Source organism: Pezoporus wallicus, unplaced genomic scaffold (genome assembly GCF_028554395.1).
Source record: "Pezoporus wallicus isolate ANWC-B61680 ecotype Strahan unplaced genomic scaffold, APGP_CSIRO_Pwel_v1 contig_6658, whole genome shotgun sequence".
In the NCBI taxonomy this organism is placed as follows: domain Eukaryota; kingdom Metazoa; phylum Chordata; class Aves; order Psittaciformes; family Psittacidae; genus Pezoporus; species Pezoporus wallicus.
In genome coordinates this window covers 6,255,597-6,273,705 of record NW_026642312.1, presented here as the reverse complement: position 1 = coordinate 6,273,705, position 18,109 = coordinate 6,255,597, and the positions used below count along the sequence as shown (strand labels likewise).

The following is an 18,109-nucleotide window of genomic DNA, read 5'->3' as shown; positions in this document are numbered from 1 at the left end:
TACTGTACTCATCTATTAAACTAGTATAATCTTTTACTTTTTAATCTGAAAAAAAAAAAATTACATTTAATTAGTGTTACACAGCCAAACCTTGGAAAAGCTCTCCTAGCTAGGCATTTAGCTAAGGTACTCTTTTTCAGTCTCACCACAGTGAGTCTTGTACGTTTTTATGCTTCCCTTGGTCTAAGCAAGCTGCAGGACTCTCATTAATTCAACTCCCCAGAACACTTCCTAAGCAGGAATAAGCACTCTTGTCACAATTTCATACAAATGGGACCTTCTGGCTCAGCTGCCTTACACCCTGACAACTGGAACTATCTCCTTTCCCAAATTTATCTCCTAAATTTCCTTTTTTTTTTTTTTGAGGGCTTGTGATAGTTGAAGTAGAGATACTAGTTTATAAAAACAAGTCAAAACCAAAAGAAAACCAATCAATCATAATGTCAGCAATTCGCAGATCTAGACATACCAACAGAAAAGAAAAAAAGCAGCTCCCTGTGTACATGTTCTTGCCATACATTCCCTTGTCTTTTTTTTTTCATCTGAGCTACAGAAACGTTCTGTTAAGTAGTTTCAAATTATGACTCAAAGATGCTTGACCATGTCTTCTACCCTGAGATCCTGAAATTAAGCAGGACACTTATGATAGCATACCCCTGTTTCTGCCAATTTCCTGTGTCTGCCTTCTTTTTCTTTCACCTCCACTACTTCTTTCACACTGTTTTGTAAGACTGACCTTTTCCTGTTATGACTGGGGACCTTAGAAACTTTCCATTCCCAGCCTTGTGCAGAAATTGAGAATAAATGGTTTCACCTTAAACATGGTCATCTCATTGTGCCATGACATTTCTACCAGGAGGGTGATTGTTGGGGGTTAATGTCTCTTCAGTACTTTGGATCTTGAGGACTGCTACAGCTGAACCCAGGACAGGAGCATGGCAAAGTTCTGATATTATGTGCAAACTGAATATACCAAACCATTCCAATAATAAAGCAGTTTCATAAACTCACTCACTCTTGTTCATATGTACATGCAGACCAAGTCTGTAAACCTTCTTTTTTATTATTATATTAATCTTCTTTTTTATTATTATTCCAGGATTTAATTTCACCTTTATAGAAATAAGTAACCTGGATTCTGATTTTCAAAAAATCATAATGGGCCGAAAACATACCAACAAATCAAGCCTCAATACAGTCTTGTGTGTCAGCTTGCAAAGCCTAAAACACAAATAAATTTTTTTAATACTTCATCATTGTACAGCAGCAAATTACAGCAGCAGCACTACAAAATTTTCCATTTAAAATTGATTTTTCCATCTCAAAGTACATTTCCTCTTCCCCTGCCTACCCCCCAGTGTTAAATTGCAGCAACACAATTCTAAGTCACCATTTCTATAATTTCAACTATCAATCAGACAAGATAGTCCAATAAAAGTGACATCCACTGCTTTCCACAGGAGCCCCAAAGACTTTCGTTGGAAGAGGCAGAGGTTTACACCAAAATGGTTTTGTACTTTTTTTCTCCCACTTCAATGCGCAAAGAATTGTATGTTCACTTCTATGTGTGTATAGGGTAAAGGATGTGACATGGCCTAGGCTGAAGTATCTAGCATCATAATATACATTTATTGAAAAGTTAATTGCTCAGTGTCTGAATGTGTATCTTATTTTCTTTTAACATGCCCATTAAACAATATTTTTGACATTCTTTTGGGAAAAATAAGAAACAAAAAAATAGAAACAAAATAGGTCATTAAAAAGATACTTGAGAATTCTCCCAGCAGCAACCTGCAAGTATAAGGGAACACTCATTTCAGGTATGATTTATGGAACCGTGTTAAATTTACTTAAGACAACTGGGAGGCAAACTAGTACACTAATCACCTCTTTAATATAAAATATAGCTCCTCATTTATACAATAAAGACTAATTTAACTTGTCACAACACAGAACTGAATTAATACAGAAGTCAAAAGAATTTCATTTTTTGCTTTAAATATTAATATTGGCTGATAGCCTAGCTATTGCTACCATTCAATGGGGTTTTCTCTCCTTGCCATGTAAAAGTTAAACATTAAGTGCGCATGCAAGAGATTACTGTAGTCAAATGGATGTAGAGTCACCACAAAAATAATCTACTATACACTGTGACATTTCAACATTTCAGATCACTCTTTTTTACACAAAGCTGCATTAATGAGGCCCTTATGAATTCCAGTTAATTAAAAAAACTGATTTTTAGTCCGCGTGTAACCAGTTTCATGTTTTACTGAGAACTGGCAGCATTCCTTCTGGCCTACAGATGCAAACTCACCTCTGCTTCTACTATTGGTTTCTCATACACAGACTGTTAACAGCTGAAAAGTTATTACATGTTAAATGTGCATATGTATACACATACACACACATAGATGCTGCTGATCCTGTTCTAAGTCTAGACTGGCAGGTGGTCATGATGAATAACAGGAGATTCTTGTGAAGAATGCGAGAGTTCTTGCTGTTGTGTAGCAAAATTAATGAATACCTGTAAGATATGAAAAACAGTAGGACTTTCAAAATATAGCATTTGAATTGAATCTTTGAAGCCAAGCTGATGATAATTTTCAGTTACTTTCCTAAGCTTTTGTGACACAAAAATGAACAGTTTATATTGAGAGAACCCCTCTAGAGATATATTTTGTAAACTCTAGAAATTATCCCCCTTCAACTCTCCAGCTATCACAGTGGTTAATGAATTATAAAAATAATGGTAAAACGAGTTACTAACTTATGTATGAAAATTATATTTTGTTGCTGCACAAGTTAGCAGGAAACAGTTGTTTTAATTTGCTTTGAAATGACACACCTAAGGAACTTGAGCCTGCAGTTTCTATCAACAACCATCACAGTTGAGGGCCCAGATATTTTAAGGTGAAAGTATACTTTTGAATATTGTAGAGCAATGATTCAACAACTGACGTGACTCCTTTGTTTGCTTGTTGTTTGTTTTTTTTTAACAGATCTTACTACAGAAAGCCTTGTGAGCTTTTTATCACACAATTATTTATTTGACAGCAAGCAGTGTAGAGGGAAAGATGTTTTTTCTTGATTCAAATGATCATATTCAGATGCAAAAAACAGGATGAATTATAAGGGCATTTGTTATTCAGAAGAACTATTTTCCTTTTAAAACTGTCAGTCAGGGAGAGGAAATAATGGTAGGTGAAACTGAGGTGATGGTGAATCACCATGAATAGTGGAGAGGAATTGAGTGAAAAATGCCCTAAATAATCAACAGGTTGAAATTACCTTATATTCAGGCATTCACAAGCACTTAATAGATCAGTACAGATCAGAATGCTTAATTAATGATCTGCATATGGGAAAAAGAAATAAGCTCACACCATCTATCCTAGAGAATTAGTGTTTTGACTAGATGTGACTCGGTTTATAGAATACATAACAAGAAGTTGCATATGAAGATGCTGTAACAAATCACGTCCACACAGAAATACCATCCTTTCCGTCAGGTCTGTTCTTCCTTTTGCCCAAATAGGATTTTACAGTCTCTCGTAGTGGGATCTCTTCTGTCTGCTTGTACATTTCTACTGTTCTCTAATGTCCAGCATGATCAAAAGAAAACTCTCAAAAGAATATATCCTGTAAATCTAAGGTTTACTGAAATTTACAGAGACTGGTTCACCATTTTCAAGGACACTGGTAAGATCCCAACTTTTGAACTATGGAGGTGGCAGTTCACAGTCCCACATTCTCTTCCCGCACAGACTGGGGTGCTTCTAAACACTGGTCAGGTTCACACACAATACGAATATCTGGCTTACTGTGATGATCCAGCAGGGTTCATGAAATTACTGTGTAGACCTGAGATGGCCTAAAAATGATGGTTTATCACATATATTTGGGTAATCCAGCAAATGATCTAGTATTCCATTACAACAATACTTAAGATAAACAGCATGTTTAGACACAAAAGAGAATAAAAAATATATATACCTGCTCTAATGTGGTTTGGCTGATGGAGTAGTGTTTGATTTGTAGAAAAGCTTTGTGATTCTCTAACACTCTGAAGAGCTCTGCCAAGCATCCCTGGCTTCGTGGTACATGGTACTCGAGCAGGTTAAGATGCTGTGCCTTAAAACAAGAAAAAATGGTAAAACCAGAAAAAATGAATGCACATTGTGATGACGTTACATTTGCTTATAACCAGTCTTTCTTCAATAAGCTCTTATTGCAGATTAACATGAAAAATATGAGCTTTTAAACAAGAATATATTTTGTCTAAACTGTTTTATTACAAAGAAATGTTCATACTCAGGGCACACATTTTGTGTATGTTCTGAGATCACATTTTGTTAATCTCATTAAAAGATTGCATTAGTTTAGGACAGTTTTATTCTATGGGCTTTTAATCTAACAGACTAGTACTGTTACAATCAGTCTGGGTACAGGTTGAGCAAACACACACTTACAGACATATACACTATCAGTGTATATGCATCTTTCCTACAAAGATAGCCTGAAAGAACGGGATGTTCAGTCTCAACAATAGAAGGCTCTGGGGAGACCTTAAAGCAACCTCCCAGTACCTAAAGGGGGCCTGCAAGAAAGCCGGAGTGGGATTTTTTACAAGTGCATGTAGTGATAGGACAAAGGGAATAGCTTTAGATTGAAAGAGGGGAGATTTAGATTAGATATAAGGAAGTAATTCTTTACTGTCAGGGGGGTGAGGCACCGGAACTGGTTGCCCAGAGAAGCTGTGGCTGCCTCATCCCTTGCAGTGCTCAAGGCAAGGCTGTATGGAGCTTTGAGCAGCCTGGTCTAGTGGAAGGTGTCCCTGCCCATGGCAGGGGGGTAGGAACTAAGTGATCTCTATGGCCCTTTTGAACCCAAAACAATCTATGATTCTAGAAAATAGGTTTGTAACTAAGGTATAGTTTTACATGATTTTTTTTTTTCTAAACTTGGATAAAGTAAAAAACAAACCAAAATAATTAAAGGCCCTTGAGAGTTCTTGGAGTGTAATTACCGTAGGTCTTTCGTAAGGCTTCATATCAAATAAAAGACTCTCAATAAAGACTGAAAATATTCATCTGTGGATAATTTCATCATAATTTCTTATGAGAAAGCACTCAAATACTTGGTGACTACATTGCACTCACACTTCAGGAGACCACATATGCAAGTTCAGCTTCATCAATAATAAAAACAAAAGGAAATTTTCACTCAGAGAAAAGGCCTGTTTATACTGCCTAAATGTTTGAGTAGCTTCAATCAATATCACAAGTCAGATTTTTCAGATTTGCTTAATTGGAAAATAAATACTCATATATAATTATTCTAAAATGATCAACATATCCAAATGTGTATATATTGTTCTTACTAGCCCATACTTAATCCTGCCACAGAAATATTACTATGATGAAGAGTTTTAACTGTACCTTAAACTGTGTTCCAGGAAAATGCAGCTGTAGACAGTCCAAAACCATTCTTTGATAGCTTATACCTTTACTAAGCCAAACCTTGACAGAATAACCATCTCCAAACCTAAGAGCAGCACACAGAAACATAAACCCATTTATCTACACTATGAAGACAGGAAGAACATTTGCTTTGATTGATTTTCACACAGTATCACAGTATGCTAGAGATTGGAAGGGACCTCAAAAGATCATCTAGTCCAATCCCCCTGCCGGAGCAGGAACACCATATGATAATGTCAAGAAATGTCATTTATACCTGCTGTATTATCACTAGGATTCCAGTATTACACTTTTGAACAATAAAATTTCAATGAGGAAGTTGTTAAATTAAGGATAACGAAACAGCAACAAAAAAATGTTATGCCTATGTTTTAATTACTACAGGATTTTTCACTATTTAATGTACCTGAACTTATGTTATCTAAACTATACTTCACTATATTGCTTTGAATAGTTAACAAAATGCTGTGAAGGTTACAAATACAGAAGAAAAATCAATCCTTTTACTTTTCTAATATGACAAATGGGCATAGCTCTATTTTCCAAATCTTTTAACAAATCTGCACATTCATATGCATATTTCAGCAATGTGAGTATAACTGTGTTTTACAGATAAGCAAACACAAGTACAGGAGTATTTAGGGAGATGGTAAAGTTAATGAATTTTCTTTAGCTCTATGGCCACACAATTTCTCTTGAAATAATTTAGGAAATGAACTTCACTTTCTCAATATACATGTGATAAAAGTTAAGTACAGGCAATCTAACCAACACATTACCTTTTATTACATTTACTCACTGCTAATATTTAGTTGAAGAAATTGCAGTAAGCCCATAAACACTGAAATGGCAACTATAGTCTTATGCACATTGCTTAAGCAATGGAAGTTAGGCTGCATCAGTTCCCAGAGTAAGGTCCAAGGGCAGAGCTCAGCGGGGAAATAGGGTGACAGGGGGTTGCTGCGGCACCCTCCCCTCTCAGCCCTCCTTCGCAGCTATGTGTCCTCTCTTTGGATTCAACTCCTTCGTTAATCTCAGAAGCCAAGTCAGAAGAGCTTTCTTCTACTGCCGCTGTTCCCTGTTGCTGGTAAGCAATGGAAAGGCAGATCTGGTAGAGGGATAGGGAGCTCAGACAGCACAGCTCACATCCCCTCAGAAACCTGCACTTCCTCTGTCTTCCCACAGACCACCACTCCTACATCCTTCACTCTATCATTTCTTCCTTTTCACTCTCCAGCTCCACAATTCCTTTACTCAAGTTATTTTTTTCTAGTGTCTATCCTGTGCATGTCTATCCTCCCTCATGCCAGTACCCACCTCTCCTGTGTCTTTTCTGTGTACAGCTTGTGATTCAGGGAAGAAGCTGGGTTAATTGGATCTGACAGGATTGAAGCACATTTTCATGTGATCAAAGCAGAAGTATATAACACAGCATGCTCTCTGATGCTGCCCTTTCCCAATACAGAAAAAATACTACATAATCTCAATCAAAATGTAATAAAAATTGGAAAGGACTATTCTGAGACATATATCCAGTTTAACCACTGTCTCAGTGACTCCCAGCAAAATACTTCACATGAAGCACCACATGTTCCTCATTGACAGTACATGTATAGCAATGTAAGGCCTTTTACTTTGCATTGGATCAGAACCTCTGCTGGAATAAAACAATAAAGTCTTCACTGATTCCAGAGCAGGGCAAGTTTCCAAAATTCTAGACTGCAGATTTTATTCTATTAAGAATTTCACATGAATTCAAAATATAATTGCCAAGGATCTTCTCAGACAAAAATCCTATTTCTTTGTCTAGAATAAAACCATAGCTGCTACACTTTAGGTATGACAGTTTCAGCTTCTGCCCCATTTCAATTAATTTAGGGTTTTTTGGTCTTTAGTTGTTTGGGGGGGGGGGGGGGGGTGTTCTTTATTGAAGTCAAGTGCAACCCCTGAACTGCTTGAAATGGAGTAAGAACAAACATTCCTGATGCAGAGTCCTGTTTATTGGTTCCTGAAGGACATTTTATGAATAAAATCCTATTGGGTGCAAACCACAGGGTACCAAATATACACTAGGAAGTGTCACCTGACAGATGAACAGTGCTGTTACATCAAAAAGATCCAGAATAAGGTGGAATCCAAAGCAGTGTCTGGCTGATTTGCTTTGGAGTGATTTACTAAAACATAATTAGCCCTAATTAAATGTTTTAAATGCATAGCATCACCCCTGAAACAATATGTTTGACAATGAAAAAAGATGTTACAAAGATAGATATAGTTAACAAGGGTGTTCAGTTTAGTTGACAGCCAACCTGAGGCAACATTTTAAAAGAGATTGATTCTGATCAGGTTTTTGGCATCTCTACGCAGTCGCCATTGAATTGTGGTTTGAAAAATGCTGGCTTATGGAGATGCTCAACAGTCTCATAAAATGAAATTGTTGTATGCAATGAAGTTTCCAAAGAAAATGAATCAAAATTCTGATTACCAAAGACAGACAGTCTGTGCAACTTGGATTTAATCTAAATTGTGAATGGCATAAACACCAGCGTGGTACACATAGAAACCTTTGAAAGATTTTTTTTCTTTTGACTAGTCAAATTATGATGTTTCTACACCTTGATTTTGTAATTTATTTTAGTATAAGAGCTCCCCATATAGAGTAAGCTAATCAACAATAAGCATTTCCCCTTGCTATGATCAGGAAACTGCTTTCAAGAGCACACTAAGGCAATGGAAATTTACCATTTTTTTTCACTCTGTTTTCCTCTCTCACTCAGACAATATAATTAGTTCAGAATCCCAAAGTGGAATTACAGAGAAAAGCACAATCTGGTTTGATTAACACTTTTAGGATCAAACCTGTAGCACCTGATAGTCCAAGACCTAAGGAGGGAAACATTACCATTAAAATGGCGCACGTTGAGCCAGCACACCTGCTCAGCAGCCATCTGCTACAAAAGAAGCATCTCTTCAAAGGTTTTCAACAAAGATATTTTCCACTGCTAATTTCCACATTATTTTAACAACACCTGCATTTCTGCGTGTACACATACACACAAACCCACATATTCTAACAAGAAGTATTTTTCCTCTCTATCCTTCCTCTTCTCCCTCAAACTAGTTGTCACATTTGACTTTCACTTCATTAGTGGTTCTGAAAGTATAACTTATTGAGTGCTTTACACACTAAAATGCCACCATGAGACTGAAAATAAAATATAAAATCCCAGACTGATTGTAAACTAATTAACTTGAGCATTAACAACAGCATTAGCTGCAGAAGCATGAGCTTAGTTAGGACTACAAAACGCATCCAAGGGCTCCACACCTTTAATTACATAGGTCCTCAAGCAAGCTGAGCAGTTCAGCTAGGTAACAAGGGAACAAAAGGAACATAAAATGGCAACAAGGAATTCCATATCAGAAATTACAGAAGAGATTAAAATCGAAGAAAGACACTGAGGTGGTAGAAAGATGTTTTTACAGAGCCCAGAATCATGACTGAGCTAAGGAATGCAACTGAGGAACGATTTTTCACTCTCCTATACTTCTCATGCAAGAACAGGGGGCATGAAATTAAATTGTAAGAAATGCAATGCAAAATTGGTAAGAGGAAGTAATTTTCCTTACAGCACATAAGAAAACTGTACAACTAATTGACACAGGACATGCTGGATGCCAGAACATGACATGAGTTGAATAAGAGATTAGAGAATTTCATTGGAGGAAGGCGGCAGTCCACTAAGATCACCTCTGGTTAGGAAGAATCTAAGCAACAAATTGCCAAAGTAAAGTTAAGTAACATGGAAAAGTAATTTCATGTGCGTATCTTGTTCCTGTACTTTTCAGTCCTGGCCGCTGTCAAAGAGAGGATACTGTGCTAGACAGGTCTTTGATCTGACCTCATAGTTGTTCCAGTGTAAATATCACAGAAAGGAGGTCAGACGGGGCTAAGCACGCAAATGGCTCCTCAGTTCTCAAGGGTTTTGCAGCCCGTAATACAGTTTCACAGCCACACAGCCAGCAGTACAAAGACAGATGATACAAAACCACATCAATAGGTGTCTATGCAAGCTGCAGTCATACACTAGAATAAAATGTAGCCATATCGATACTGATGAGGAAGTTCCCCTGGCTGCTTTCCTGGTTCTCATTCTAGCCTTGCAAAGGGAATGGAAGTGAATTTAGTTGCCCAAAGGCTGAGAATTCTCATAAATACCAAGTAGAGGAGTTGCTACTTAGGGCAGATCAAGTAATATTAATTTCTCAATGTTCCCTTCTCCCATTCCTTAGAGGTCCTGGTCCAGAGATTGGAATAGGGACAAGAAGAGTAGTTGCTGAAACACAGTGTCTTACGGAGACACAGCTGAACCTACACTTGGCTCCTCACAGGGGGTCCCTAGAAATACTAACCAAGGGTTTTCTGAAGCTTGACCCATGAAATCCTGTTATCTGTGAAGGATGGAAAAGAAAGTCTGCAGATGAACAAAACAGAACCTAGAAATCACTGTTCTTACAGCACAGCCCAGAATGACCATTCCATGGAATCGCACTCTTCCCAAAGCCCATTTACCATGTCTTTTCTACCCCAGTCAAAATTGCTGAGTATAACCTCAGGAAATCAAGAACACAGCTCTATTTCCTAAACCCTGATGAATAAGAAAAACATCTAATCATCCATATGCTTTTATTCCACTCATCAAAGATTTCATTTCCTGGAGAATGTTCTGCTATATATATACACACAAAAAATGTTGTGCTATATATATATATATATATATATATATATATATATACACACAGCTCCTGGCAAGTTTACTGGTAGGAATATAAAGTGCATACTTTATGTATGTGCTAGTCTGATTGATCAAAAGATTACTTCAAAATTACATTATTGGATAACAAAATAAAAAACAATAAAGAGAACATTGGCACTTAATGTCTGGCAAGGAAATGCATCTTTTTTAGAATATATGCCATAAATCAAAGAGGAGGAATAATTTGTTGTGCTGCTGTCTGCCCCTCTGCGTTTGTTTACATTCATTTGTAGACAGATAGGTACAGTTCTACTCTCCCTAAGTGAATAAGCCTCATCTAGGCAAGCTAACTTAGTTATTCCAGTATGATTGCAGGAGCATGGCACACAGAATCAGGTCATTCTCCTTACAGCCCTAGAAAAAAGTACAATTTACAAAGAAAACAAAACTTAGACAACACTGAAAATAAACCGCTTTGAAAAACATTGAAAAAAACCCAAACAAATATTGAAATAAAATTATTAAAACAAATAAAACAAATCACAGTTTAAGATCATTTTAAATCAGCCAATAGATTTATTTTTTTTCATCTATTAAGTGGGAGATAAAGACAATATCTGGGAAGGAAAAAATGTTATTAAATTTGAAATAGTTGTTTTGGTTTGTTTTGAAAAAAAACAAAAATGAGAATATAATGTCACTGCAAAATGTAAAATCCTTCTGCAATTATTCAGAACAATATCAGTGCTGAACAGATAAAAATATAATTGGATGCAAACAGACATAAATAAATTATGAAAACTGTCTTTTCTATACTACTCATAAATTTTGTTTCATCATTTTTTAATTGATTATGATTTTTCCAGGGTAACAATAGAAACATGAAAACAACTATTAGAACAGCAAGTAACACTTGTTCAAGCATATTGTACATGTACTATTTGTTCACATGCACTCCAGGCCTTCATATCAAGCCATCTAAAGTTAATTTCAGTATTTAACATGAGCCTTGCTATAACACTGACAGCCTCAGGTTATGAGCAATTCAGGATACAGCTTTGCCTTGCTCTCCAAATGCAGGCGTCTTTGAGCTTAGGTGTGATTTCCAAATATGTGGTAAATCCCTCAGAAAATCTTTTTAATTGTTTATAATGTGCACACAAAATCTGTCTGTATATGATCTTGCATGTCTTCACATACAGGCAAGTATCAGATCTGATACTCTTGTATCATTTATACATTACGTTCCCAGAGATACAGGAACAGCAGCACTGTAATTCTGGTCAAGGATGATGGTGCAGCCTGCAAAAAACAAAAATTGCTTCCTCAAAGTTCCTTTTTGGCCTCACCAGTGAAAAAAGTGGGAGGAAGTAACATTATCATTGTGTTGCTGTCCCTGTTTTCTGGTATACTGTTTTTCAAGTGAGTTTCTTAAAAAAATAAGAGTCAGGATATTACACACTAAAACGTCTATTATAAGGACCTTATCAACACTTGAAGGTCAAAGTCTCAACTGTTAGAATGGAGACCAGCTGTGAAATTAAAATTTAAACCACTGGTATATTTGCATTATGTAATAAGCTTTAATTACATCATAACATAGCATCTCTTCATGAAATTCTTGCAATGAATGCCTTATATGGAGGTACAAGCTATTTGCTCAGACAAGTGGCTTTATTTGCTGCAGGATCTAGAAAATGTTGCAAAAAGAAGACAGCAGGTTGATGAGAAAAGGAAAGAAAGTGCTTTATGGTTCTGGTATGTCCCTGGGAAACAGAATCCTACCCTTCCAGCCCAATACACCTGTGTGACCTGTGGTAACTCACTCAGACACAATTTTTACTACTGCTTTCCTATCTTGCTAAGGGCCCACCTTGAGACCTAAAGCTCCTTTCTGCAAAAGTCATTTACAGTATTTTCAGAAACATCCACAGGTACAGGTGAAGGCAAGAGGCACTGGACTTTGAATGCAGTGTTAAACAAACAGGAAATATTTAGCCATACACTGCTCAGTGTATTTAAAGTTAAAACCCTTTTAACTTTAGCACCATGCTTCAGTTACTCTCCTATAAAATGGGAATAATTATTTTAAACCCAGATTCCCAGAAATATTGTGGGAAACCTAAGTATAGGTATTTATGAAGAACTACTCCAGCAAATGTTGAAAATACTGCATTATTTAGAGGCAGGTTTGAAATGTGTCTAGAAAAAACAGTACAGAGATCACATACTGGGCAAAGAGGAGAATATGAAATCTTTATTAAATTAGCTGCTGCTCATTGAATGAACATATAAACAGATGTAATACAGCATCCTGTGGAAAACACACTATAAAATTACCAAAAAGAATAGCAATCTAATGCACACTCACAGTAGGGCTGAATTAATGTTGCACAAAGTTTTATAAGAGTGCAAAGATATTGCTCATTTCTGAACTCTCAAACTGTGTGTTTTTAAAGCAGTAAGAACTCTTCAAATTTTCCTCTGGGAAGATAAACTAATACCTATATTACACCAATACACATCCACTCCCTTGATACATTTTTCATGTTCCAAAGGAGTTTGTTTTCTAGTTGACAAGAATAAAAATTATATCAATTTCTATATTTTATGGTATGTAAGAAACTTAGTGTGACTATATCGGTTAGCATAACACTGTGCCCGCTGGAGGCTTAAATATTGATGAGATCTTCAGATACACTCCTCTCTTTTCCACTTGAAAAATCTAAATGTGAGTTTGAGAAAAGCAATAAAATATTCTCAAGAAACCCTTAAAAAAAATGGCAAAGTGTAAATAGCTTGCCAACAGATTTTCCATTCTCACTCTGCTATAACAAATGGATTAATTGTTAGGTAATTTAATCAGATGGCTTGCTGATAAAATTTGAGCAAAGACTTGATGCGTGTCCAGAACTTGACGAATTGCTATGAGTTTTTCAGTTATGAGAAGTCTGTCCAGATGGCCCTAGAATGAAGGATGGTGTTCAAACCATTGTTCCCAGAGAACTGGCCAGCTGTATCTAACATGGAAATGCTTCTGTGAATTTTTAAAAAAACATTAAGTATAATGGAGAATACTGGAGAGAGCATTTAAATGCAATGCAGTCACAATTTTGAGCAATTGGCTCAGTTGGCAGGAGTCTTCTGAAATTTTAACAAGCGCAACTACGGACACATCTATCTCATACAAACTATATCCAGAACTAAGATGGAAACTCTTTGGAAACTGCCCTTCAGTTCATTCTTTCCAGCTAACACCTTTCTTGGCATTATTCAGAAATTTGGCACCTGCAACAATAGACCTTTCTAAAGTCCAACACTTATTATTCTCCTGAGAAACATTTGAGAGCACATTAAATCTGTTTACACATAGATAATATAGTCAGGGCTCAAGAGTTGGGAGCTGAAACCCAAACACCTACATTTGTAGCGGGAAGACATTTTTGGATGAGCATTTTGTAAGACACAGGAGCTGGAAAAATGAATCAAGTCTCACACATTAGAAGCTTTGTTACTTTTTATATCCCTATGAAGCTTTAATGTTTCACATTAGCATCTTTCTGGAGCTCACCCATACCCTTCATCACAGAATTTTGTACCATCTGACAAAGCTGTATTCAGTCCAAGATCATGGTCTTTCACATCTGTCAAGGGCTGAAAGCATCAGTGAGAGAGAAAGCTGAATCCTTGAAACTTCTCATCACAGCAAAGAATCAAATATAACAGGGCCCCAAGGAAGACCCATTAAGTCTTCATCACAGATCCATCAAAAAAGTGATCATAATCTAGAGTTTACAGGCTGGAATGGTACCAAAGGACAAGCAAATAAAGCAATACTGAGGATTTCCATCAAGACAGACAGAATTGTCAGGCAGGGAAGAAATAATTTCTTTTTAGTGGATGTAGCTATATTTAAAGGAAGAAAAAAATAATAATCTTAAGACATGCTAATGTGATCACATGTAATATCAAAATATGTTCCCGCTGTTAATTCTAACAATACAGGACTCATTCTATCATAAATAAATGCTATATGAAAGTTTTCTTTGGTTTAAGTGTTCATAGAGAGTTTGAATTACTTTCCCTCTTGCAGTCTTCAAAGATAGATCAGATCACTTGCATTTGATTTTAAAATATTTGTTGAATTTTATTTGTAGAAATAAATTGAAGACAGACAAGAGGATATCAAGAGCTGCTTATAGGAGAAATTAAAAAAAGAAAAGAGGTGTAAAACCTAACAAAAGCCACATTAATCTACAAATATGGCCCCCATTAATCTATTCTAGTACCAGTCTTGCCTGTTATTACAAATATGTATATTACTGGCTTCATTTGTTCACACGCATAGAACACAAAAGCATCATAAAAAAAAAATTACAGTACAAGTAATTTAGATTAAATCAGATGTAGCAAAGTCAGTTTTGCTTATGCATTCTTTCACTCACATTGCTTCATGGAACAGTTTTGTTAAACACAATGTCAGTTGATGGGGTTTTTACTGTGAGATGGTGCCAGAGACAAATACACTAGACAGTGCTAATTGCAGGAAAACACTGAAAAATAGAACTGACTAGTGACTGTATCAATAGAGATGGTTGCTAAGGATAGCATTCTTCTGATGACATGAGTTACCTAATAGTAGATTTAGAAATCCTTATGGACTCTCGATTTCGAAGGAATGATGTTTTCCTCTGTATGGCAGCAAGAACGATAGGGCTATTAAATCATAGAGAGGAAAGGAAAATGGGAAGGAAGGAGTAACTCAATACTTTTTCAAGTCCTGGAAGTTTTTCACAATGCTCATAGGTAGAGCAGAAAGGAAGAAAATGAAAATATTAAAATAATTTAAAGCTTAATTATTTCAATGGTTTTCTTGGAGTAGTAAGTAAAAGAATTCTGCTTCTCTCCTCCTTTCGCATCTCATGTAGATACAGAAGTCATCCATAAAGAGTACGGCAGGTTATCTGGAAATCGTCTTCAATATAGTTTGGAACATGAATTACACAGAGGTACTGGGTTTCTTAATCTACTAAGAATTACTTCAATTATTGGTTGTGTGAACCTGGATCTTACGCTAGAGTACTGTATTGGCAAGTATTGGAAGTCTGGAAACTCAAGTAAACAACAAAATAGAAGGAGTAACAGGAACAGTGTTTGGATGCTCCCCAGTACTTGGCAAATTTTTCCAAAGAAAGCATAGAAATGTCTTTACTGTGTGCTTAATTATTAATTAAAAAAAAAAAATCCACCAGCCAATCAAGCACCCTTATCAATCAGCTGTGTGTACATCAAGTTTTAAGACTGTGCTCTCTACCATGGCTTTTGCTCCCAGAAACAAGAAAATAAATTATCCAGACAGAGCAAATTCAGACAACTGCATGATTTTAATTAAATCCATTAAATCTTTTTATAAAGCTAGTGCATTATTTTTTCCTAATAAAAGGTTCTAAAGTTTTAGAAAAAATCATTAGATTCCTAAACAATATGTGAAAATTTGGAGACCAAATCAATAAGTTAAGAGTTAAAGGGATTTTGGTCCTGCCTTAAATGAAAAAGTTTAGCTTCAGCTACACAGTTTCTATGGAAAGCCCCAGCAATATTGATATCCAGTGTACATATTATCCCACGTGAATGTCACTGACCTACGTTAAAGAACTGTCATGGCAATACAAGGAACACAAAACTGCTGATAGTATGAAATATTCTTAACAGAGAGAAGGTGCGTTTTTGTTTTTTTTTTTAATTTTTATTTTACAATGATTTTAAACAAATAATTGCTATGAATATATGAATATGACTGCCAAACTTCTTAGCATGACCTTGCTTTGGAGAATTTAAGAGAGATGCTCATACAGCCTTGATGCTTGAATGGCTGATCTATGAATGTCTTGATACCTTCAGAATTAATTGGAAGATACTTCCAGCATGTCATATAGCTTATTCTTCTGCACTGATTTGCTTACTGTGAACTGAAACAGGTGTATGTACAGAGACAGTGAAGCAAATTGAGAAATAACTGTCCTATTTTTGAGTATAGTGCATACTTATGAGTATGTTTAAAATGTCTTTCGTCCTAAGAAGGCAGATGAAAAGATGCTGCTAAAGGAAACATCAGGAAAGGCAAAACACTGACAAAGTCACTGGGAAGATAAACACGACGGTGGCCTTTTTGGAATGTCTGATTTTATCCTCTCAAGGCTCAAGCTAAGAAGACAGTGCATACTCACTCCAGAGAATCTGAAACATAAAAAGTGGAGACGCACATTTATCCCAGCTAACTTTATGCACTCAAGTGAGGTGCCTAAGAAATACCATTTTTCCTTATTAGGGGACAACATGTACATCTTCAAAAAGCAGTTTCAGCTGTCCAGCATCTGCATTGTCCTCTACAGATATCTATGTCTTACTGTGAAAGTGTCGGAAACCAGGACAGAAAGGAGCAAAGGGTGTGTGCACTCCAGCTAAAGCACTCCAGCGAGTGGGAAAACAGGCCACTCTGTGCTATGAAACTTGGGAATAAGAGAAAAGATGGCAAAGACAAAAAGCTAGATACAAAAGAACCAGAAACTGTTAAAGAGCGATTGACTTCTCACGCATCCAGAAACTGAAACAACTACTCTCTGAAATGTACACAAACATGAAAAGAAGGCTATGATCACACAGAGCAATCCAAAATATACCTGCAGATTTCAGTTTATTTTTTTTACCATCCAATTTGTAAGGTTATTAGCTGAAAGTTTGTCTTGATAAAAAAAAAAAAATAACCAACCAAACCCTTGGAAGGAGAGAGCTTATTAAAATAAATGTGACTCAGGCTTGTCATCCCAATGCAGCTGCAAAACAAGTGCCTAAAGTTCTACCCAAGGGGGAGGACAGAAAGCCAAAAGTGCCCTCAAGGGACAAGAAGTTGTCTGAGTCGCAGATAACTTCTGTCCTATAACCGTGGCAGACAGCAATTCCTAAACATTTTTGTAGAGCTCGTTTACATTTCCTGTACTTAAAGAGTGCTAAATGCTGAGCTAGTACAAAGCAGTGTAGCGCCACTGCTTGTAAATGAGCTGTATAATTTTGCACAACTGACTGTCTGGGTGTCATAAAATTCTACTTGTTACTGAATGTGTTATAGCTATAAATTGCAGCAATTTTTCCCTCAGTTTCTGGTCTTGTTTCCCTTATGGTGGTTTGAGCCCATCCTCTAAATAAACACCCTCATTAACAGATATTAGATTAATTCATTAACAGAGTTCAAGCAGAAGAGAGGTTCATGCACACCAGGAAAGGATGCAGAAAACATAGTATAAATATCTGCAATTGCCAGTGAAATCGACAGAAAACAGAGATGGTTCAAAGTACCTTGTCTTACTGGCTTCTGACCTGTTAAAAGCACTTCTTCCTGTTAAAAGAAATCCTCTCAAGGAACCAAAGTGTATTTCATCTCAACATGTTGAATTCTCACAACATACTTCTCAGGTTGAGTGCAGAAGTGCCTCATTTTAGATACAGATCTGTCTTTTTCAATTACCGGTGCAGACTATAAAGAATTTTAGCAACACCATATGTCAATTTAGCTTGCTAAGATATCTTAATTGGCTCTTTTTTAACTTCAGTTTATGGCAGGAAAAGAAATATGTGCTTAGTAGTCATAAGTATTTATGCCTTGGCACTATTAAAGTGTCTAGCCTGCTCTTAAACTGAATGTAGCTGCAGAAGGTTTGATGTTGACACATAATACCTGTTTTTAATGTGCTGGGGAGAACCAAGGCACTTGAAACTTCCATTGACCATAATAGCAAGACGTGTGCAGAGGGCTTCACATTCTTCCATACTACAAAATAAAGTAAAAAAAACAAATTAGAAAATTACAATAGT

General features: G+C 36.3%; 1 protein-coding gene across 1 annotated transcript in view; it reads right to left on the bottom strand.

The window, feature by feature from the left end:
• Positions 1–673: 673 nt before the first annotated feature.
• The window catches only part of ABCA13 (ATP binding cassette subfamily A member 13), a 173,001-nt gene continuing 155,565 nt past the window's right edge, over positions 674–18,109 (bottom strand). Inside the window, exons 58-61 of the mRNA XM_057428773.1 lie at positions 17,973–18,065; positions 5,442–5,547; positions 3,997–4,134; positions 674–2,527 (exon numbers count right to left, since the gene is read on the bottom strand). Of these exons, the coding sequence (XP_057284756.1) occupies positions 2,438–2,527; positions 3,997–4,134; positions 5,442–5,547; positions 17,973–18,065 (427 nt within the window). The 3' untranslated portion in view covers positions 674–2,437. The remainder of the gene's footprint in view (positions 2,528–3,996; positions 4,135–5,441; positions 5,548–17,972; positions 18,066–18,109) is intronic.